This window comes from Natrix helvetica (assembly GCF_964273705.1).
Source record: "Natrix helvetica genome assembly, chromosome: 5".
NCBI classification, from domain to species: Eukaryota; Metazoa; Chordata; class Lepidosauria; order Squamata; family Natricidae; genus Natrix; species Natrix helvetica.
Genome location: NC_138551.1, coordinates 91,364,640 through 91,388,393, shown reverse-complemented (window position 1 = coordinate 91,388,393; position 23,754 = coordinate 91,364,640). Strand labels below are relative to the sequence as shown.

At 41.2% G+C, this 23,754-nt stretch overlaps 1 protein-coding gene across 2 annotated transcripts in view; it reads left to right on the top strand.

Annotated features, from left to right (window-relative positions):
- DLG5 (discs large MAGUK scaffold protein 5) overlaps nt 1-23,754 on the top strand; it is a 154,126-nt gene that overhangs the window by 116,680 nt on the left and 13,692 nt on the right. For both annotated transcript variants that reach the window (XM_081956495.1, XM_081956494.1), the window contains exons 22-29: nt 6,520-6,682; nt 7,356-7,489; nt 9,962-10,126; nt 11,224-11,407; nt 13,769-13,917; nt 19,527-19,697; nt 20,767-20,963; nt 21,805-21,948. In XM_081956495.1, the coding sequence (XP_081812621.1) occupies nt 6,520-6,682; nt 7,356-7,489; nt 9,962-10,126; nt 11,224-11,407; nt 13,769-13,917; nt 19,527-19,697; nt 20,767-20,963; nt 21,805-21,948 (1,307 nt within the window). The remainder of the gene's footprint in view (nt 1-6,519; nt 6,683-7,355; nt 7,490-9,961; nt 10,127-11,223; nt 11,408-13,768; nt 13,918-19,526; nt 19,698-20,766; nt 20,964-21,804; nt 21,949-23,754) is intronic.

The following is a 23,754-nucleotide window of genomic DNA, read 5'->3' as shown; positions in this document are numbered from 1 at the left end:
CAGCAGATATTTTCTCTTTGCGCCCTGATAGAGAAACATCTGTCTCTGCCTAGGATTGAACTCTCAACTTTCCGAGTGGAAGGCAAGCCAGCAGATATTCCCAGCCTCAATCCCCTAATTGGCAAAAGGGCTTAATTTAATTATATACCTTAGAGAAAAGGAACATCCAAACCGGAGTGATTAAGAAATTAATCTATAGAGTTATGAATGTTTTTATAAATTGTATGGAACACTGTGTATTTATTATTTCTCGATTTTGCATCCTACATAAGCTACATCATACATAACCTATATACATACATACAAAGAGATGCAGTGGCTCAGTGGCTAAGATGCTGAGCATGTCGATCAGAAAGGTCGGCATTTCGGCAGTTTGAATCTCTAGTGCTGCATAACGGAGTGAGCTCCTGTTACTTGTCCCAGCTTCTGTCAACCTAGCAGTTCAAAAGCACGTAAAAATGCAAGCAGAAAAATAGGAACCACCTTTGGTGGGAAAGTAACAGCATTCCGTGCACTTTTGGCATGGAGTCATGACGGCCACATGACCACGGAGACATCTTTGGACAGCGCTGGCTCTTTGGCTTTGAAACGGAGATGAACACTGCCCCCTAGAGTCGGGAACAACTAGCAAATATGTGTGAGGGAAACCTTTAACTTTACTAAGCCAGAATATGGGCAGAAGATAACACAAATACGGAAATATCCCCCCGCCACAAATAGTTCATCCACTAAGGAGTTCACCATTCTTAGAACATACTGCTCCCGAAATTTATTCATGTATTGACTGAATATTCCCATTTTAAAATTAAAAATTAAATAAAAATAAAAATTACATTATTAAAACTAAAAATAAAACTATTAAAATTAAAATTATTAAAATTAAAATTAAATCAAATTAAATCAAATTAAAAATTTAATTTAATTTAATTTTAAACTATATAACATTTTTTTTAAAACTAAAGGCAAGTCATGCTTTTCGGCCAAATTGCTACTTTGCCTTGAGAACATTTCGAGGACAAAATCTGCATCAAATGGCAGGACAAGAAAGAATGAATGGAGACTAATCAAGGAGAGCCCCAACCTAGAACTAAGGAGAAACCTTCTAACAGTGAGAACCATTAATCAGTGGAACAGCTTGCCACCAGACATTTTGGATGCTCCATCACTGAAGGTGTTTAAGAACTGATAGGACAGCCATTTGTCTTCTAGTCCAACCCTTGAGACTAGAAGACCTCCAAGGGTCCTTCCAGCTCTATTCTCATCAATTGATTGAATTCTTTATGGGCAACTCAAAGGTTCATGATCTCTTTCTTCATCAAGAACTTTTCTGGAAGCCTTCCTTTCCAAATCTGAACACACAGAATCCGTAATTCGGTTGGGGACCCATTTTATTTAAATACTAGCCAATAACCCAGCATTGCCCGGGTATTTATTCATAGGGGGGAAATGTCCAGACCAACCGTAATTTCTAATGTTGGATTTTCCCCCTTACCAGAGGGAGCCCCCTTGTGGAGTACTGTAAAGCTGTTACCGTGGCAATTCCACTGTGCTGTACAGTAGAAGCCATATTACAGCAGTACAGTAGAAGCCATTTGAAGGTACAACAGGCTGTATGATAACAGAACACACACCCCCAAGAGGTGTTAGGGGTGTCTTACCCCAACAATACTTTTCTCCAGAGAGTAAGTCATCTGTGTACCAAGTTTGGTTGAAATTGCTCGAGGCTTTCCAGAGTTATACTGAAACACACAGATTTAAATACTGTTTGGCTTTGAATAAGTGATCTTCCGTCCAACTTCATGGAGGAGAAGGTGGAGATTGAGTAAGTGAGATAAGGTGGCTGGAAATATGGGAAGCCCCCATTTCTAGAAAGAAATTTTCTCCCCACTTACCAGGCGCATTAGAAAAACACTTTCCATATTTAATACAGATAGTCCTCGACTTACAGCAGTTCATTTAGTGACTGTTCAAAGTTACAGTGGCACTGAAAAATGGGACTCATGACCATTTTTCACACTTACGACCTTTGCAGTAGCCCCTGATCATGTGATCAAATTTCAGATGCTTGGCAACGGGTTCATACTTAGTGACCATTGCTGTGTCCCAAGGCTACTTTTGCGACCTTCCAACAAGCCAAATCAGCAGGGGAAGCCAGATTCACTTAACAATTGGGTGACTAACTTATCAACCGCAGTGGTTTGCTTAACGACTGCGGCAAGAAAGGTCGTAACATGAGGTGAAACTCACTTAACAAATGTCTCCTTTTAAGCTACAAACATTTGGGGTTAAATTGCGGTCATAAATCAAGGACTACCTGTTTCCTGCTAGTCCAAAATGCTGTGGTTTGCGGTGCCTACCCATCAGGAAAATCCACCAGATTGGAAAATTCCCACAACGTCCAATTGTAGAGCCTGTAGTATTAAGCCAAGTAAGCGAATAGGTAGTAAAAACAGGCTTTCAAAAAGTAAAAAAAAAAGGTTCTGACAATCAGCATTATCTTGGGAAGTTTTTTAAAAAAATTATTTAGCATTTTTTAGCTAACGGTTTGGGAGAATCGGTAGTTTAAAAATGCTGAAAAAGTTGGCCATGCCCACCTAGTCACATGACCATCTCCCACAAAGCCACGCCCACAGAACCAGTAGGGAAAAATTTTGAAATTCACCACTGCTCTCAATTCTAGTTGTCAAGTCTGTTGATTGTTTCTTCCTTCTACTTCATGCCTTTTCCAGAGTCCCATGGTTGCCTTGTTTTATCTGTGTCACATGATCTCCTGTACCTTAGCCTGCCCTGGATTATCAACAAAAGTATTGCTGTCCTAGTTAGCGTCATGGTTTTGTGGCTTTTCCTGCAATTTGGCCAAGAAACCAAGCAAGGAGTGAGTAGATGATTGTGAATTTGGCGTCCTCCCTTCTTAGCAATGGATTGTTGAGGAGGGTACAGAGGCCTATGGTGTGTTACTTAGCTCTTCTAAATAGCAGAGCAGTATGCTAGGGCAGGGATCCACGGCCCACTACTGGGCTGTGGCCCGTTAGAAACTGGGCTGTGCGATCGGCTGGCCGGCTCCCTTCTCCCACCCTTGCTGGGCCACCTAGCCATGGCGACTGCTAAACCAAGGGATGCTTGGGTCTTAGCGTGGAAGGCGCAAAGTTGGTCGATCTGTCCAGAATTTTCTATGCTTAGTTAAAGAGTCTACGTCACTCTGTAGAAGAGAATATTTGTAGCTGAGGGTGGAACTCTGAGCTTGGTTGTTTCCTTGCAGACATTTCATGACCCAACTAAATAACATCATCAGTGCTAGAAGGGGGTGGGGTTTGCTCTGAGTTTACATACAAGCAACTCGCCCTGTCAGTTTTGGTGGGAGTGTCCTTGGTGGTTGCTTGATTACCAAACTAATCAGCACGATTAGCATAATCAATCATGCCTAATAACTAGCAGGGATCAGCCATGCCTAATTAGCACGATCAATCATGCCTTATCAGCATGATCCGTCCAGTCAACAGCCTAATTAAGGAGCCATCAAGAACGCTTCCATCAACACTGATAGTACAAACCATATGGAGAGAGCAAACCCCTCTCCCTTCTCGCACTGATGACGTTACCTAGTTGGATAAAGAGACGTCAGCAATAAAACAGCTCACAGAGCACCAAGGACCCCACAGTACACTGTAACCCAAGTGACTAAGGCCTGTGTTTGACGTGTTTTATAATACAGGTAGTCCTCAACTTACAACTGTTCGTTTAGTGACTGTTGAAAGTTACAACGCCATTGAAAAATGTGACAACCATTTTTCACACAGCCATTGCAGCATCCCCACAGTCACACGTTCCAAATTCAGATGCTTGGCAACTAGCTCATAGTTATGACGGCCATAGCGTCTCGGGATCATGTGATTCCCTTTTGCGACTTACAGATGAGCAAGTCAATGGGGAAGCTGGGTTCACTTAACAACTGTGTTACTTAACAACTTCAGTGATTCGCTGAACAACTGTGTCAAGCCAGGTCACAAAATGAGACAACGTTCACTTCACAAAGGTCTCAAGGACGGAAATGTGGGGTTCGGTTGTGCACATAAGTTGAGAACTACCTGCATAAAACAGCCTCTTGTGGTTGTAGACCGACACAAAGGGCCTATCTCCACCCATCAATGTGTAGCATAGCTTTGGCTACTCTCTTTCTCTAAGGCCTTTTTCTTTCTTTTTTTCTTCCTTTCTTTCTTCATCCCTCTCCGCCTTTCAGATATTTGTTCCGTAATAGATCTTTTCTGAGAATTCCTGTGGCTTCTACGCCAAAGTTCTGTTCCCTCAGGAGTTTGAGGTTGGCTTGACATACAGGTTGTCCTTGAGAAGTTTATTTGTGTGCTATTTACATGTTTGGATAGAAAACCTTCCCCCTTTTCCCAAAAGGGGGAAAAAACCCCAAACCTGCATGGTAATTGCATCGCTACCATGCAAGGCGCCATTGTGAATTAACGGCTGGAGTTTGCTTTACAGCGGCTTCATTTCCATCGACTAACCCTGCCTTTTTCTTGCGTGGAAACAGAAATGATTCGGTGTCGCGTTTTCCCTTCTTCATCTCATGATTCATCCCCATGAACTATGATGGTATTTCTATATTTCTATAGAAATGACACTCTAAAGCAGGGGTCCCCAATTCCGGGGCCACAGCCCACTGCTGGGCCGTGGCCTATTCGGAACCGGGCCACGCGAGAGGAGAGCCGACACTCAGCTCAACTTGTGTGAGCAGTGGGCTGGCACGCCCACACATGTCCACGCGTGCGACGCGTCTTGCAGCCAGGCAATGTGTCTGCATGCACCTGCATCCCAGCTCACCCCTTGCATGGCCCGGTGGGGCCTATGACAATTCGCCGCGGCCAGCTCGCCATGACCAATCCGCCACAGCCAACTCGCCTCAGGACATAGGACAAGTAGCTGCAGGATAAGAGTTACACTAATATCAAAGAAATGGTGGGATAGAATCATTAAAGAAAGGGCAAGATAAAATGCGAATGGCAAAAATTAAAATATTTTTTATTTATTTCAAATAATTAAATAGAATTGTTAAATTGTCCTTCAGTGAGTTGTCTTGAGGCAAGCTAGCCATTCCAGCAAATTATCCCGCTACAAGTTAGCTGTGGTGAGTTTGCCACAGCGAGTTTGCCGTAGTAAGTTGGTGTGGGAAGTCGTCCCATTCCCCAGCCCGGTTCCCCTCTGTTCCCCCACCCAGCTGGACCGTCAAGCCGCAAAGTTTGGGGACCACTGCTCTAAAGGGTCTAGAAATGGCTATACAGGTGAAACTCGAAAAATTGGAATATCGTGCAAAAGTTCATTTATTTCAGGAATGCAACTTAAAAGGTGAAACTAATATATGAGATAAGACTCATTACATGCAAAGCAAGGTAGTTCAAGCCGTGATTTCTCCTTATTGTGATGATTATGGCGTACAGCTCATGAAAACCCCAAATCCATCATCTCAGAAAATTAGAATATTACATGCAATCAATAAAACAAGGATTGTACATAGAAGCTTTATGGGGATACTGACTTCATTTTCCAGCTGCCCACACTGCCAAAAGCACCAAAACCTGGTTCAATGACTGTGGGATTACTGTGCCTGATTGGCCAGCAAACTCGCCTGACCTGTACCCCATAGAGGATCTATGGGGCATTGCCAAGAGAAAGATAAGAGACATGAGACTGAACAATGCAGAAGAGCTGAAGGCCGCTATTGAAGCATCCTGGTCTTCCATAACACCCCAGCAGTGTCACGGGCTGATAGCTTCTGTGCCACACTGCATTGAGGCAGTAATTGCTGCAAAAGGGGCCCAAACCAAATACTGAGTACATATGCATGCTTATACTTTTCGGAGGTCCGATATTGCTCTATGTACAATCCTTGTTTTATTGATTGCATGTAATATTCTAATTTTCTGAGATGGCGGATTTGGGGTTTTCATGAGCTGTACGCCATAATCATCACAATAATGAGAAATCACAGCTTGAACTATCTCGCTTTGCATGCAGTGAGTCTTATTCATATATTAGTTTCACCTTTTAAGTTGCATTACTGAAATAAATGAACTTTTGCACGATATTCTAATTTTTCGAGTTTTATCTGTACATGGATGTAAGCCTCCCCACCCCCGAATGCGTTCCAAAATGGCCTATTATATATGCTTATTGACCTATATATAATATGGGCCAAGATATGTTTTCTTTATGATGTTTTTCCACCCTAATTCCATTTATAATTTTAGTTTGCCATTCCATGCCTTTCCCGTTAGCAGCAATCGCATTGATGCTATTCCATCGAAGATGGTCTGATCCAGCTTCCGTCCCTTGCATGCGAAAGGAATGTCGCCATTTTGAGCTAATATTTTAAAGGGGCCACTGTTCCACTTTCGAAGGGGGATGGTGGACATGGTGCATGCCCTCCGTGTGATGTGAGATATATATATATATTCCTCCCCTGTCTTCCGATGCTCGCTCAAGAGGTGTCCCTGTGCTCTTTTTCTCCCAAAGACCCTACATGGAAGAGCCACGTCAGGTCAAAGTGCAGAAGGGGGCGGAACCCCTGGGAATCTCCATTGTGTGCGGGGAAAATGGCGGGATATTCGTCTCGAAAGTAACCAGTGGCAGCATTGCCCATCAGGCTGGCCTTGAATATGGCGATCAGTTGTTGGAGGTAAAGCTACGAGTCGATTGTGACGACCCTGTTTTCTAGTTCGCTGTGTGGTACAGGGGGTTCTTGACTTACGACAGTTTGTTTAGTGACTGTTCAAAATTACAATGTCACTAAAAATAGGACTGAGGACCATTTTTCACATCAGCCAGTTGCTCTTCTGGTTTCCAGTGCGCTGGTCATTGTCCATTCGCGTGCCAGAAACCACTTGGTCTTCGGATTTCTGGCGCTCTGGGGCGCCTGCGCACACACACACACACACACACACACACACACACTCCGGTTTGGGCACACAGTGCCAAAAAGGTTTAATTTCACTGGCATATACTAACACTTACTATGAAGGTTAAAGAAGAAACTAAATATTTTTTTATATGGGATTTATTTTACCAATACTTAAACAATAGAAACAGAAGTTAGAAATGTGGAAACATAAAAAGGATAAATATTAAAAATGGAGATTTGTTAAAGTAGATAAGTTAAACATTATTGTTATTATAGTATTAATGTTTTTGTGAGGAATACTATTGTAAACACTTTGATTATGATTGTCTAAGAACAATTGTACCCAGACAACACAATGTTTGATGGAAATTTAATAAAATAAAAAAAATGATTTAAAAAAAAAGGAATATTTACAAATGAATTTTTGTATGGTTCTTTTATCTTCTCCCAGTTTAACGGCATCAACCTGCGGAATGCCACGGAACAACAAGCCCGGCTGATCATTGGGCAGCAGTGCGATACCATAACTATTTTGGCACAGTACAACCCCCACATGTTCCAGCTGGGCAATCATTCACGATCAAGGTAAGCTTAGACCTTCTCTACGATGGTCATGTGAAGATCTTCTTTCCAGGGGTAGGTTGGAAGCAGAGACCAAGACACTGTTACAATGAAGCACCAGTTGATTTATTGGACAGATTATAGCAGAACCTCCAAAATGATGAAGTGAGGAAAGCTAAAACTTGAAGTGAACTAAGGCTTCTGACAAGTCAAAAATAACAAATTGTTTATTTACATTTAACAAACAACAATTTGTTTTTGCAAATACATGAATTGGCCTTTCTTACATTGTTTTAGAACAGGGGTGTCAAACTCAAGGCCTGTGGGCCGAATCCAGTCCACAATGTGCTTAGATCTGGCCCATGGGCCTGCCCTGGAAACAACGAAGGATTGGGCCGTGGTGCCTCTGCCGGCGAATACAGAGCTCAGGAGGGCCATGCACAGTCCCTGTCTCCCCACCACCACCCCAAGCTCCATTTCTGATGGCAGAGGGTTGCAGGAGGACATCCCAACCGAAAACGGAGCTCAGGAGCCCATTTTTGCTGGCAGAGCATTCGGTCACCAGAGGCGCCCCCAACATGAGTAAGATCAAGCTGGCCATGCCCACCCTGGCCCTCTGAAGTCACCCTGATGTGGCCCTCAATGAAACCGAGTTTGACACCCTTAGATTGTCACCTAGAGTCAACCAATTGGAGATTTTCTGATCGTGGTTACCCTAATTGGACTGTTTTGTTGGGGAAAATCCCTTGAAAAAGTGTGCAAGACTGTAGGTTTGAGATAGAAGAACAACACGGTAGACTTCTGATATTTTCTCTACCACCCCAACATTATTTTAGTTAAAGAAAGTGATCCGCCTTGGAACACTCTTTTCCAGGGGTATGTTTGAACTAGACCCCAGAAAAAAATGGGGTACATTTGAACCTAACCCAGAAAAAGCAAGGTGTGTCTGTTTTTCAAATAGCAAGTTGTAGCATCTGTTAATCAGCTGAAGCTGTAGGGAGCAGCTTCAATGTATGGGGTGTTCAGGGAGGGTTAGCACTGCTGGTGTAGGGGCATCATGTCCTATCTTTTTAGGGCAGCTCGTTTTAGGGCAGCTTTTGGGGCAGGTCATCCATCTTTGGTACCCACCTGTCACTCAGCTCTCACCTGTGGCTCCTAGTAACTGTAGCATGCGCAGCAGCCACACTCTGGGCAACAGTTTCAACAAACTGGCCAAACAAAGTTGAGAGTAGCCATTGGGTCATTGACCTTCGGTGAGATAGGGAATTGTCTATCCTGAGCATGTGAAGACAGATTCCGGCAGATTGAGCAGATGAAACCTTCTAGAATAGGAGAACGGCCATGAAGGCGGTCCCTGCAAGCGGTGTGGTATGCTAAGAGCACGGCAAACCACGAAAGATGCTCTGATCAACCACTACGCCCAGCCCATCTCCGACTGTCTCGACTCTTGTCCTGCTACTGGAGCAAGATGGAATCTGGGAGGAGAAAGTGAGGCTGACTTTGCGCAACTCTCCCTCACTTTAATCCAGTGCTTCTCAAATAGTGGGGCGGGCCCCCCAGGGGGGGTGCGAGGCTCCGTAAAGGGGGGCTCAGCTCAAATTATTTTATATATTTTTGTTTTGCAGGTTAAAGTTTTTTTTAATATTGTGTTCCTTTAAATCCTGTGCTCCTTTAAATCTTTTCTGCTACAGTTAATAAAGCTATTCTTTGTTGTAAATTGATCCACATTTCTTTCTTTTTTTATTCTCTTATACGTTAATAAGGTGTTATGCAGAGGTGTACTTATAACAATTTTATAGACAAATGATACTATTTACAGTCGCGCGGGGGGCGCGAAATGTTTTCTTCTTCCTAGGGGGGGCATGACAGAAAATAATTGAGAAGCACTGCTTTAATCCAATTCATGGGCAAGTCCTGACGTCCCAGATGTCAAGGTCCTATTCGAATACAATGGACAAACATCATCAGGGAGCAGTAGAAGAGTTAAAAGTGTGCAAAAGTATGTTTAATTCTCACCTTGTGAGTGAGGTTTTTCCGGCTTGAAATGGAAAGAACCTGGCTTACTTAGTCTCTTTGCAAGGAACCCATGGTGGACTAAACTCCAGTTTCATGTGAAATTCAAAGGCAACTGATCAACCAGTCAGAATAGAGCTGGAAGGGACCTTGGAGGTCTTCTATTCCAACCCCCTGTTCAAGCAGGAGACCCTATAACATTTCAGACAGATGTGTGTCCACTCCAGTCTCTTCTTAAAAGCCTCCAGTGGTGGAGCATCCACAACTTCTGAAGGCAAATCGTTCCACTTGTTAATCACCCTCACTGTTAGAAAATTTCTCCTTAATTCCAGGTTGCTTCTCTCCTTGGTTAGTTTCCATCCATTGCTGCTTCTCCTGCCCTCTGGCACTGAGATCTCAAGGATCATCTTAGATCCCAAAACCTGTACCATTCTCGAACTACATCACATTTTAATCACTTTTCATTCACTTCTTTCCTTTAAGCTCCCGTCTGGAACCAGTGAGTAGTCATTCCACTCCACAAGGCAGTGGAGCTCCAACTCCTGACAGCCATTCCATAATTGATACTGTGAGCGAACAAGATGAAGGGACCATGACGCCTCCATCCAAGGACACCACTCCAACCACCAGTCCCCGCAATTCAGTCAGGTAAGCTACTTCCTGGCTCAAGGACAGATGGTGCTTATTTCTGCCTATCATCCATCCATCCATCTATTTATCTATCTATCTATCTATCTATCTATCTATCTATCTATCTATCATGTATCTCTCTCTCTCTCCCTCCTGTATCTATCTATTTTAATCTATCTTATCTATCTATCTATCTATCTATCTATCTATCTATCTATCGTGTATCTCTCTCTCCTGTATCTATCTATCTATCTATCTATCTATCTATCTATCTATCTATCTATCTATCTATCTATCTATCTATCTATCTATCTATCATGTATCTCTCTCTCTCTCCCTCCTGTATCTATCTATTTTAATCTATCTTATCTATCTATCTATCTATCTATCTATCTATCTATCTATCTATCTATCTATTGTGTATCTCTCTCTCGGTCTCTCTCCTGTATCTATTTATAGCTATCTATCTATATCTAGCTATCTAGCTATTTATCGTATCTCTCTCCCTCTCTCCAGCATCTATCTATATCTAACTTATCTATCTATCTATCTATCTATCTATCTATCTATCTATCTATCTATCTATCTATCTATCTATCTATCTATCTATCTATTTTATATATATATATATCTCCTGTATCTATCTATATCAATCTTATCTACCTACCTACCTACCTACCTACCTACCTATCTCTATCTGTCTGTCTGTCTGTCTGTCTGTCTGTCTGTCTGTTTATCTATCTCCATATCTCTCTCTATCTCTCTAACTACAGTATCTCTATCTATCTATTGAAATAGCAATCTAACTAACTATCATCTCTCTCTGTCTGTCTCTCTGTCTCTCTCTGTCTGTCTCTCCCTCTCTCCTGTGATAGAAATAGGTGTTGATTTTTTTGAAATAAAAAACAATACATTTTCATAAATATTCTGGACAAGGGGAAGAGAAAAAGTTAAATTTCCACATGGATCCTGACATCCAAATGTATCTTGAGGCTCTCAAGCCCGACTGCTGGAATGTCCTTTTATCTTCGTCCTTCTCCCAGGAAAGGTTAGGGGAGCTATGAAGGATTAGTCTGACCGATAGGTCTTCTCTCTTCTTTGTCTCTTCTTCATAGGAGTTCTGTTGACACGATTAAAAGGACACCTGAACCTAGAACGGTTAACATCAAGAAATTTCAAGCGGAGCTCGGAATCCAAATTGGTGGTGGGAACATGCATGGAATATTTGTCTCTGACCTAGAAGATGAGAGTCCAGCCAAAGGATCTGAAGGTCTAATGCCAGGAGATCTAATACTGGAGGTAACACTGTCGATATTAAAAGAAGAACCAAGAGAGACAAAAGACGTTCCAGATGCCATAAAACGAGAGTGATGGTGTAAACTAGATCACATAAAACTAATTTTGGGGTGGTTGTATTTTTAACCACAATTTTGGATTATTTCTGAGGTATCTTAAAAGGTTAAATCGTGGCAACCGGACCAAAGTTTATTAAAACTGAAGTGTTTTATTACTCATCCAAAGAGCTTCTTCAGTGTTCTGACTGAGGCTTCCCGAGAGCATGAAGCAAACTCCTGATCCTAACAAAAGACCCTTTTATTAATTTACTGTGAATTCTGCTCATTCATATCCAGCAAATTTTTCAAGGGAGGATTTACAGTCACAGACCTTATCTGGCTTGGAGAGTTGACAGTCCGATAACTGCAAAACTTGACAAGGAGTCACGGAGATTCATGAACCAATTAAATGAACTAATTGTCTCCTTCAAACTCCACTCCCCTTTTGCTCCACTTTTATGCCTTATGGGAGCGGCGATTCATTACTTGTGGCCTTACTCCCAAGTTGACCCCTGTTCTGTAGTGTTCCCTTTATCTGGCAACTCTGCGCATGCACACACCGGGAACAGGCTCCAGCTGTTCCTCTGACTCACTGATGTCTGATTCTGAAGGCAGCTGATAACTGGCATATGGCCCTGGCCCCCTCTCTGCCTCTGACACAGATCCCTCATCAGAGCCTTCCCTAGACTCCAGGACTGGCCCATGTTCTTCCCCAACCTCCTCACTGTCCGAATCTGCTGCCAGCTCTGCTGACCACTGGCAGGCCACAACATTCAGTCAAAATGAAAATTTGGGTAGGCAGTGAGGTAATCTTAGTCCAGTTACCATTAAACCTTTTGAGATACTTTTGGCCTGGATGATTTAATCTTCATTTACTATTTCTGAACTTGTTTTCGTTTTGAAGGACTTCAGGAACCACTTTAGAGCACAAGTGATGATGTCCTATCTCAGAAGCCACAAGATGTCATCACACAGATAACCCAAATTGTCTAAACTCCCTCAATGGTGACAGAACGGTTGCCTGATGACATCATCACATGCTATATCACTCGTACCCTATGATCTTCATATGGCCACGGAGAGCCCATATCTATATATGTAAAAATGTTCCAGCATAACTCTGGAACGCCTCGAGCAATTTCAACCAAACAAATACTGTGGGACATCCCTAATCAGTGGTGAAATTCAATTTGTTTACTATCGGTTCTGTGGGCATGGTTTGGTGGGTGTGGCAGGGGAAGGATACTGCAAAAATCTCCATTCCCACCCCACTCTGGGGCCAGCCAGAGGTGGTATTTGTCGGTTCACCAAACTACTCAAAATGTATGCTACCGGTTCTCCAGAACCTGTCAGAACTTGCTGAATTTCACCTCTGCCCCTAAAACCCCTCAGGGTGTGGGTGTGGGTGTATGTCCGTGTCCGTGGGTGTGTGTGTTCCAGCATAACTCCAGAACGCCTGGGCAGCTGAAATGAAAAGACTGAATTATATCTATAGTGTCAAGTCACAGTACTTTAGACAATGATAGTGTGCATTTTGGATTCACGTTCTGTTAAGATACAGCCTGTTGTGCCTTAAAATGGATTCTACTGTAGAGCACAGTGGAGTTGCCATGGTAATGGCTTTGCAGTACTCCACAAAGGGGCTCCCTCTTATACAGGACTGGGATAAATACATTCTCGGGCTACTCCGGTTTATTAGCTAGTTTCCTATAAGCAGTAGATCAGTTCATATGTATTTCTCTTCTTTGCTGATTCCAGCAATGTTTTATTCAGCTAATTTTTCCAACAATGCTTCAATGGGTGGGTGGGTAGGAGGGTGAATCAACCCTTTGTGGGAACCTGGATTTTGAATAAAGTAGCAACTCTTTCAGTTCCCCAATTGGCCCATTTAAATAATTCCTTTGTATTGGCTTTCATGGAGACGGAATCTCTGAATGGAGGATGGAAGTAAAGCAAACAAATTGGAGTGGACAAAACATTTGCTCACTTCTCTTCTCCCTTATTCCCAAAGCAGTTAGTTCTTCGCTCAAACTTTCTCCATTCTCCTGGTGGTTTTTTTTGTTTTTTTTTTTAAAGAAATGGCAATCCATCAGAAAAAGGATCTTTTGACTCACCATCCGATCCATAATTGCTCTTCCATAAAATATCAGTGAACATAACTGAGATATACATGAAGCGTGGTCAGAAACTATGTGCTTGAGATCAGACTTGGTGACATTTACGATCACCTAACAAGATTAGTGTTCAATACCAATTTTGGCAGGTGATGAAATTCATCAACAACACTTAAACACGTGGTTATTGTTTTTTTTGTTTTTTTTTACAGTATGGGTCCGTTGACATGCGAAATAAAACAGCAGAGGAAGCTTACCTTGAAATGCTCAAGCCAGGTGACACTGTTAGAATAAAAGCTCAGTACAGAATTGAAGAATTCAACAGGCTGAAAGATTTACCCGGAGATGGTTTCTATGTCAGGTACTTAAAAATCTCATCTAGTATAGTCATCAACTGTTATCGGCTGGTTATGGACACAAACCTTTTTTCCTGGTTTAGTGCAGGAAACCAAATTGCGAAATTGCTACCACTTTGCACATGTAATGAACTTCCTGCTAAAATAGGAAGGTGATCACTTAGACCCCAGCCCAGTGACCGACTTAAATAATATTAAATATTTGAGATGATTAACTCAAACTGCACTGGTGATAATTTCATATTTCATTGGCCACTGTTATGTCTGTTTCCTGAATTACCTGCCAAGTACAGAACCTAGCAATAAATATTTTTTGATTTAAGTTTTTTATTATTTATTCATTTTTTAAACAAACATCAATGCGTGAACAGTGTGGCACCCGGGTGTCATACATTCTAATACAAATAAAACTAATACAGTTAGTCATAATTATTACTTTCAACCAACATATATTTCTAGTAGTAATACATATTTATATAAAGTTGCAATCTGTCGTTATTCGATTATTCCATGTTTTCTCTTATTATTCCTCTTATTTTATTATATAAAAGTATATACACTAATATTCCTAATATTAATATACATTAATATTTTAAGAAGATATTGGATAAACATTTGTCTGAAGTGGTGTAGGGTTTCCTGCCTAGAAATTGCAGGGGGTTGGACTAGAAGACCTCCAAGGTCCCTTGCAACTCTGTTATTCTATTCTATTCCCATTTTCTCTTATTTCTATCTCTTATTCTAACTTTTAATCATATCATCCTTTTTTAAAAAACATTTTCTTTCTCTCATGTCACCTACCTACAAAAAAAAAAGAAGAGAAAGAGAGAGGAAAAGAGAAGCAAATAAAAACAACATCAAAAACGAAAAATCATCTCTTCATCATCCATCATCTCTTGCCTGCTTCAATACTTTAATTGCTATGCTTTTTCCCCTTTTTTACTTGTCTCCCATATTCCTCTCTAAGTTCTTTATCTCTTTCTACATCTGCTTCTTAGCTGTTCAATCTGAGTATTTTTCCCACCTCTCCCCTCCTCCACTGCCTAGATTCCCAGATTTCTGCCCATGCCCCTATCTCCCTTTCATAGGTATCTTCCTGTATCTCCAATTCTCTTTTCAACTCTCTTAACGTATTTTTCCCCTGGTTTAATTCATCAGTCACTGTTATTTTCTTTGTTGTCTCCTTTTCTTCTTCTTTTTTTTTATTAAAAAGTTTTAATAAATTTTACAATTATCACCCCCCTTACCCTTCCCTCTTCCCACCGTCCTTCCCCTCAACCTCCCAGAGCAAAATACAGGGTATAAACATTTAACAACCATACGCTAACATAAGCTAACTAATTTTAACATGTTACTATTCTTGTGCTTTAACTCCCCCTTTATTAAACTAACTTTGAATAAATTGTAACATTCTTTATGCCTTCATTCATAAGCTAACTGAAATTTTTTAGTCTGGTATTTGTTTTGAATATAGTCAATCCATCTTCTCCAGTCCAGCTTGTACTTCTCATCTGAGTGATCCTTCAGATACGCTGAAATGTTGGCCATCTCTGCTAAGTTTACTACTTTTAACATCCATTCTTGAATAGTGGGCAACTCTTCCTTCTTCCAGTATTGCGCCACCAACAATCTTGCTGCCGTCGTTAGGTTCAAGATCAGATTAGTCTCTATGACAGTACAGGCTGAAACTATGCCTAACAAAAACAACTGGGGTGTGAACTTTATCCTCTTTTTCAAAATATTTTGAATAACCCACCACATTTTTATCCAAAATGCTTTAACGTTTTTACAAGTCCACCAAATATGGTAGTACGTGGCACCAACATAGTCACATCTCCAACATTTAGATTGTAGTTTCGGATACATACAGGCTAGCCTTTTTGGATCTAAATGCCATCTGTACAACATCTTGTAGAAATTCCCTCTCAAGTTCTGAGCTTGTGTAAATTTTACATTTCTTACCCAAATCTCTTCCCATGTTTCCATCATGATTGGTTCTTCAAAATTTTGTGCCCATTTTATCATACAATCTTTAACTAATTCTGTTTCTGAGTCTATTTCTATCAATACATTATACAACCTTTTTATGTGCATTTGACCCTGGTCCCTGATTTGTTTTATCAAGTTATCCTCATTTTGGATAAAACCGGATTTCTGGTCTTTTTTCCATCTAGCCTGTAACTGACCATACTGGAACCAGGTTTGAATTACCCTTTCATCTCTTAATGCATTCAAAGATTTCAACTGCAGTGCACCTCTATCCATGCTAAGAAGTTCTACATATGTAGTTACATCTTGTTTTTGTTCTATACTTATATTCTCTATAGCGTATCTAGGCCCCCCCACATAGGTAACTTGTCGTTTAGCCTATATTGATATTTTTTTCCAAACACGCAGTAAGGCATTCGTTAAAATATGACTTTTAAAGATCTTGTCGGCCTTCTTGTCATATATTAAATAAGCATGCCAGCCATATACCAAATCATAACCCTCAATATTCAATATTCTAGCCTCTGTTAGGTTAATCCAATCGCTAATTGTTGCTAAAACTGCTGCTTCATAGTATAATTTTAAATTAGGCATTTTAAAGCCGCCTCTTTCACGTATGTCTTGCATTATTTTAAGTTTTATTCTCGGTTTCTTTCCTGCCCAAACAAAGTTGTTAACACCTTTCTGCCATTCTTCCAAATGTGTGTCTTTTTAAAGTATTGGTATCATTTGAAAGAAGAATAGAAACTTGGGCAAAACATTCATTTTAACTGCTGCTATCCTTCCCAACAAAGACAATTATAGTTTTTTTCTATTTATTCATTTCTATCTGTATTTTATGCCATAATGGTTCATAATTGTACTTATATAATTTCCCATTTGAAGTTGTAATATAAATTCCTAAATATTTAACCTTTTTTACTATCTCACATCCTGTTACTCTTTCTAATTCTTTTTTTTTTCTTTTTGGTTCATAGTCATATTTTTAGCTATCATCTTTGTCTTCCCTAGATTTACCTTGAACCCAGATACTTGACCATATTGGTTAATTATATTCATTAGACCTATAACTCCTTTTCTTCTTCTTTTATTCTCTGGTTCTTCCTCTCAGTCTTTCCCTTCATCTCTACTACCAGCTCCTCCCTTTCCTGGGCAATTTTTCTTATTTTCTTTCTTTCTTATTTTTTTCAAGTTTTCCCTTCTTTGTTCTTCTAGCAGTTCAGAGTCATTGTTTTTGCTCTCCCATGTATTTCAGTGGGAAAAGAAATGCCCCCGCCAGCCTGGAATTGAAAAGATCAAGGGATCCAGTCCCAAAAATCTAATGGGGAAGAGAGAGGGACCCAACATTTCACCTAAAACAGGAGCTTGGAAATCCCAAGGATGCTTTTATTTTAAAGGCAGATGGACCTTCTGATATTTCTTTCTTTGTTTCTCATCCAAAAAGGTTCTTCCGTTCTTCAGAAGCATCTTGACTGAGAAGCAAAATGTATTAAAGAAAAATCAGAAAGTCCAGTTGCCTTTAAAATAAAAGCACCTTTGGGACAACCGTGACCATGATGATGGTCCCGAGACAGGAGCTTGGAAACTTTTTTCCAGACATAGAAGCTGCTAATTTTATTATATATATCTATATATCTATTTATATTTATGTGTGTGTGTGTGTGTATGTATGTATGTATGCATATATGTGTGTGTGTGTATATATACACATACATACATACATACATACATACATACATACATACACAGACACATATATCTATATCATAGATAGATAGATAGATAGATAGATAGATAGATAGATAGATAGATAGATAGATAGATAGATAGACAGACAGACAGACAGATACAGTAGATCTGAGTGTGCACTCAACCACGATAACAATAATACTCAGCTCACGCAAGTAGAGATGTCACAAATTGATTAAAAGCAACATCATAGCAGTTATCAAAATGATTCACTGGACCATACGTGGAACAATTTGCCTCCAGAAGTTGCGAATGCACCAACACTGGAAGTTTTTAAGAAGACATTAGACAACCATTTGTCTGAAGTGGTAGTGGGTTTCCTGCCTGAGCAAGGGGTTGGACTAGAAGACCTCCAGGTTCACTTCCAACTCAGTTATTCTATTCCTATCCTTATTCTATTCTTTTTTAAATTTATTTTTTAAATTTAAAAATAGAAATAATACAACAGGGGTGTCCAAACCTGGGAACTTTAAGACTTGTGGACTTCAATTCCCAGAATTCCCCAGCCAGCTAGCTGGGGAATTCTGGGAGTTGAAGTCCACAAGTCTTAAAGTTCCCAGGTTTGGACACCCCTGAAATACAAGTATGGTAAATACAAAAAAAAAAAAAAAAAAAAAGGAAAAAAACAAATATTATAGTGCACACTCAACCCCTGGAAACCTTTTTTTTTTTTTTGCCCTTATATTTCTTCGTCTATAACTGTGATGGCGAGCCTATGGCACGTGTGCCACAGGTGGCACACAGAGCCATTTGTCAGGGCTGACTTTGGCCTTCTTATGAGGCCATTTTTTGCCCTCCGGAGGCTGAAGCCTCCAGAGCACAAAAACTGGCCCTACGGGCAAACCGGAAGTTCAGGAACTTACTTCTGATTTGCTCGTGGGCTGGTTTTAGCCCTCCGGAGCGTTGAGGGAAGCCTCTGGAGGGCTAAAACTGGCCCGAAGTTCAGTTCCCGAACTTCCAGTTTGCTCGTAGGGCCAGTTTTTCATGCTCCGGAGGCTTCGGGGGAAGCTCCTGAAGCCTCTGGAGGGCCTCTGGGGGGCTGTTTTCACCCTTCCCAGGCTCCTATAAAGGCTCTGGAGCCTGGGGAGGGCAAAAAATGCACGCCAAAAACCTGAGGGGCGCTGGTCATGTGCGCATGCGCACTGGGGTCGTGTGCATAGCATTATGGGTGTGTCATGCCCGTGCACGACCCCCCCCCTGTGCTCCCCCCACTTTTGGCATGTGAGCCAAAAAAGGTTTGCCATCACTGGTCTATAACAACTAAAAGATATACAATATATTCTAATTGTTCCCTTATCCCCTCCAAAACAGCATATATTCTTGAGTAGATTTATTCCCTTTGCCTTCCACCAACAATGTTTTTATAAAATCTCCCCCATATTTCATTATAATTGTTTTCTTTAATCATCCCTTTTTAAAATTTAATTTCCATTGTTAAGTTATCATTTGTTTCCATACTTCTTATTCTATTCTATTCTATTCCCATTCCTATTCCATTCCACTCCACTCCTCCCTACTCTACTTCTATTCCATCTGTAAAAATTATCATGTGCCAGTTATGAAACATTGGTAGGAATACTGAATTGAAAAAGTAATTGAAAATGAGCATGTTTAAAATACTGTGGGATTTACAAATACAAACAAATTTAACTATGATATTTTTCCCCCTTCAAGTGGCCCAAAGTAAATCTTTGTCTAAATAATACACTTCTGTATTTCGAAGGTCACTTTTGTTTCTCCAAGTTGGCAGAGATGCCTATAGGGATACCTGCCGAACAGGAGGTCTTTAGTTTTTCTCCCGTAACATCTGGAACAGTCTAAAAAAGATAGATGGTCATCTGTCTTTGTATCTTTCTGCCTCTTTCTCTCCTTGCAGGGCACTCTACGACCGGTTAGCGGAAGTTGAACAGGACTTGAGTTTCAAAAAAGATGACATTTTGTACGTCGATGACACTCTGCCCCAAGGGAGCTTTGGCTGTTGGATGGCCTGGCAGCTGGATGAAAATGCTCAGAAGCTGGAAAGAGGACAGATCCCCAGCAAATACATGTAATTCCATCTTAGAGATTTCAATGGGATTTGGGGCGTTGCTGGAATAAAGGTAGTTGAAAGAAGAAGAGCAACAAAGATAATTAGGGGACTGGAGGCTAAAACATATGAAGAACAGTTGAAAATGTCTAGCTATACGAAAACAAGGACTAGGGGAGACATGATAGCAGTGTTCCAATATCTCAGGGGTTGCCACAAAGAAGAGGAAGTGAACCTATTATCCAAAGCATCTGAGGGCAGGACAAGAAGCAATGGGTGGAAACTAATCAAGGAGAGAAGCAACAGAACTAAGGATAAATTTCCTGACAGTTAGAACAACTAATCAGTGGAACAATTTGCCTCCAAAAGTTTTGAATGCTGCAACACTGGATGTTTTAAAGAAGATTTTGGATAACCATTTGTCTAAAGTGGTGTAGGGTTTTCTGCCTGGGCAGGGGGTTGGACTAGAAGACCTCCAAGGACCCTTCCAACTCTGCTATTCTGTTAAGTAAAAACGAATCCATGCATTCCATGCTTTATGACTTGGTTGGGAGAAGCCATCTCTAGAGAAAGAGGTGAAAAAGATAGAGGCAAGAAAAGTGCTAAAATGGGGCAAAATTCACGTAACAACCGTCTCACTTAGGAAAATAAAATTTGGGGCTCAATTGTGGTTGTATATCGAGGCTACCCATATTCAGAAGGATGTCTCTTACAAATTCTGTAGAATTTGTAAGCACCCAAAGGTCCTTTTTTCCAGGAGGCAACTGAACTTTCTTGATTTTTCTTTGAAGACATTTCGCTTCTCATCCAAGAAGCTTCTTCAGCTCTGACTGGATGGTGGGGAATGGAAGGATTTGGCAAGGAATATCAATCCTTCCCTTCCCTACCATACAGTCAGAGCTAAAGAAGCTTCTTGGTTGAGAAGTGAAATGTCTTCAAAAGAAAAAAACAAGAAAGTCCAGTTGCCTCCTAAAAAAAGCATCTTTGGAGCATGTCTCCTTAGAACCGGCTCTGTTTTCTTGAGGATTTTTTCCCCCATCCCAATCTTCCCACCTCTTCCTGCCTGACTCTCCCAAGTGTTCCTTTGTAGAATGGAGCAGGAATTCTACAGGAGGCACAGCATGTCTGAAGCCAAAGACGACAACAGCTCCTCCAAGGCATCTTCGGCTGCGGCCCGCCGATCCTTCTTCAGAAGGAAACACAAACACAAGCGCAGCGGCTCCAAAGACGGAAAAGATTTGCTGGCCCTTGACACCATCAGCACGGACTCCATTCCTTTCTTGGACGGCAAGTGGCAATTGCGGTCGGTTTAAAACGGGGCAGAACCATCTGTGGGACTTTCCTATGCAAGCTTTGCACGTTGCAAATGCAGAAGGAGGCTGCGGAATGGATAAGGCAGAAATTTCTTTTCACAGCTGGCCACTTTCAAAACACTTCTACTGTACTCCATTCCACTCCACTCCGCTCTATCCTGCATTCTATTCTATCCTATCTTATCCTATGCTATCCTATCCTATTCTGTATTCTGTTCATTCTGTTGTGTTCTGGTCTACTCCACTCCACTTTTTTCTGCGTTCTATTCTGTTCTAGCCTATCCTATTCTGCATTCTTTTCTATTCTGTTCCGTTCTGGTCTACTCTACTCTACTCCACTCCACTCCACTCTATTCTGCATTCTATCCTATCCTATTCTGCATTCTGTTGTGTTCTAGTCTACTCTATTTTACTCCACTCCACTCCACTCTTATTCTGCCTTCTATCCTATCCTATCCTATCCTATTCTGAATTCTGTCCTGTTCATTCTGTTGTATTCTGGTCTATTCCACTCCACTCCACTCCACTCCTCTCCATTCCTTCCTCATTCTATTCCATTTCATTCCATTCTGCCAGATGAGAAGATCGCTAGCTTTTCGAGATTCACAATGTTATTTTTTTCTGCTGATAGTTCAAACTTCAAATCTTTTCCCCCCTTAGCCTAGAAACACAGTTGTACAATTATTTGATGAAGATATAATATATACTGTAATTTCCTGAACCATTTCATAATTATCCCTTTTCATGCTTCCTGTTTGGGGGAGGGGGGCATTTTCAGTTCAGCTGTTGAATTTTTGTGTCTTCTTTCTTTGCAGATGCTGTAAGCCTGGCGTATCAACGAGTCCAGAAGGTAGACTGTACATCTCCCAGACCGGTGCTTATCCTTGGACCATTACCTGATGCTGTGAAAGATATGTTGGTCAAAGAATCACCGGGGAAATTTTGCAGGTGTCCTCTTGGTAAGTCCATTGCATGGAAGGGTTTCCTAACAAAGACGAGGTAGGAGAAGAGCAGGGAGAGCTAGGGGGCAGAGTTAAATGTGTCATCAGCCTTTAGAGTCCTTATATTGCCACAACAATCCAAGTTCAGCTCCTATTGAATTCCATTGACCCGTACTTGGTGGCAATTTAGTGCTGAACTTTTAGTTGATCAGATTCTAACAAATGGTCCTGGTTTTCTTCGTGCCTACATGTAACATCTGTTTATAGAAGGAGCTGTTCTGACCTAGGCTTCCCAAGAACATGAAGCAAATTCCTTGTCCCAACAAAAAACCTTTTATTAATTTACTGTGAATTCTGCTCATACACGTCTTTCAAGGGAGGATTTATAGTCACAGACTTTATCTGGCTTGGAGAGTTGACAGGCCGATATCTGCAAAACTTGGCAAGGAGTCTTGTAGAGTCACGAACCAATTAAGCAAACTAATTGTCTCCTGCAAACTCCACTCCCCTTTCGCTCCTCTTTTATTTCTTCTGGGAGGAGCCATTCATCGTCCACTTGTGGCCTCACTCCCAAATCGACCCCTGTTCTTTAGCTGTTCCCTTCGTCTGGGAACTCTGTGCATGTGCACACTGGGAACAGGCTCCAGCTGTTCGTCTGCCTCACTGATGTCTGACTCTGAAGGCAGCTGATAACTGGCATGTGGCATCTTGCCCCCTCTCTGCCTCCAACACAGAGCCCTCATCAGAGACTTCCCCAGACTCCAGGACTGGCCCAGGATCCTTCCCAATCTCCTCACTGTCTGAATCTGCTGCCAGCTCCACTGGCCTCTGCCTGGCCACAACAGGAGCTTCTTAAGAATATTAGAAAAGCAATTTTCATTTAAGGCAATTCATGTCTATTTATGTGACGTGGGTGCCAGCTGCTTTTATTTGTGATTTGTCACATTATCCGAAGCTTCAAACTAGGAAGCGAAAAACGAGTAGACAACTATCTTACCAAGTAGTCCTTCTTCAAAGGTTGACCGCTTGATCATCTCTCGAAGGACTTTCTGGGATTTTTATTTTTTTTAAAAGACAATATTCCTCAGCATGAAATGTTTCCTCCATTCGCTTTTGCATCTCCTCTTTTGCTGCCTTAGGCAACTCTTAAATGTCTGTCCATCTGAAGTTGTTGACTTCATCTATAAAAATGGTTGCAAATTTGGGCAGGACACAAATGAAACCAGGTGGGAAGCCAGCCACCTCTTGTATTCAGGTGTTGGAAACCTACTCTGTTGATGCAACAAGAGCCTATTCTTAATTTATATTTTCAGAGATTTATGGTAAGAGAATATTTTAAAAGGGAGTCTCTTTCAACTTTCATGCTTTGGTGACCTGCCACCATATTCATGGCAGGAGGAATGGAGAGAGAGATGGAGAGCCAGTTTTGCCTAGTGGTTAATGCACCAGGCTAGGAATTGGGTGATTGTGAAAGCTAGCTGGGTGACTTTGGGCTATCACTCTCTCTCAACCCAACTCTGCAGACATGGTTATTATTGTTGTGAAGAAATTAGGAGGAGTAAGATGTGTTGGATATGTTTGCCACCTTGAACTATTTGTAAAAACGATAAAGGTGGGATATGTTCTGACCCATCCTTTGCAGAAACAAGAAACAGACTCCTTGTCCTGAAACACCCCTTCTTCAGTTCCTCCCCAGCCTCCTCATTACTTTCGTCAAATTCTGCCTTTTGATCTAATCGACTGAAGCAGATGCTGTGTGTTATCAATGCATATTTCAGTTTCTTTATGTGCTTAAAAAAGCCCAAACAGTTACAACTAATTCTC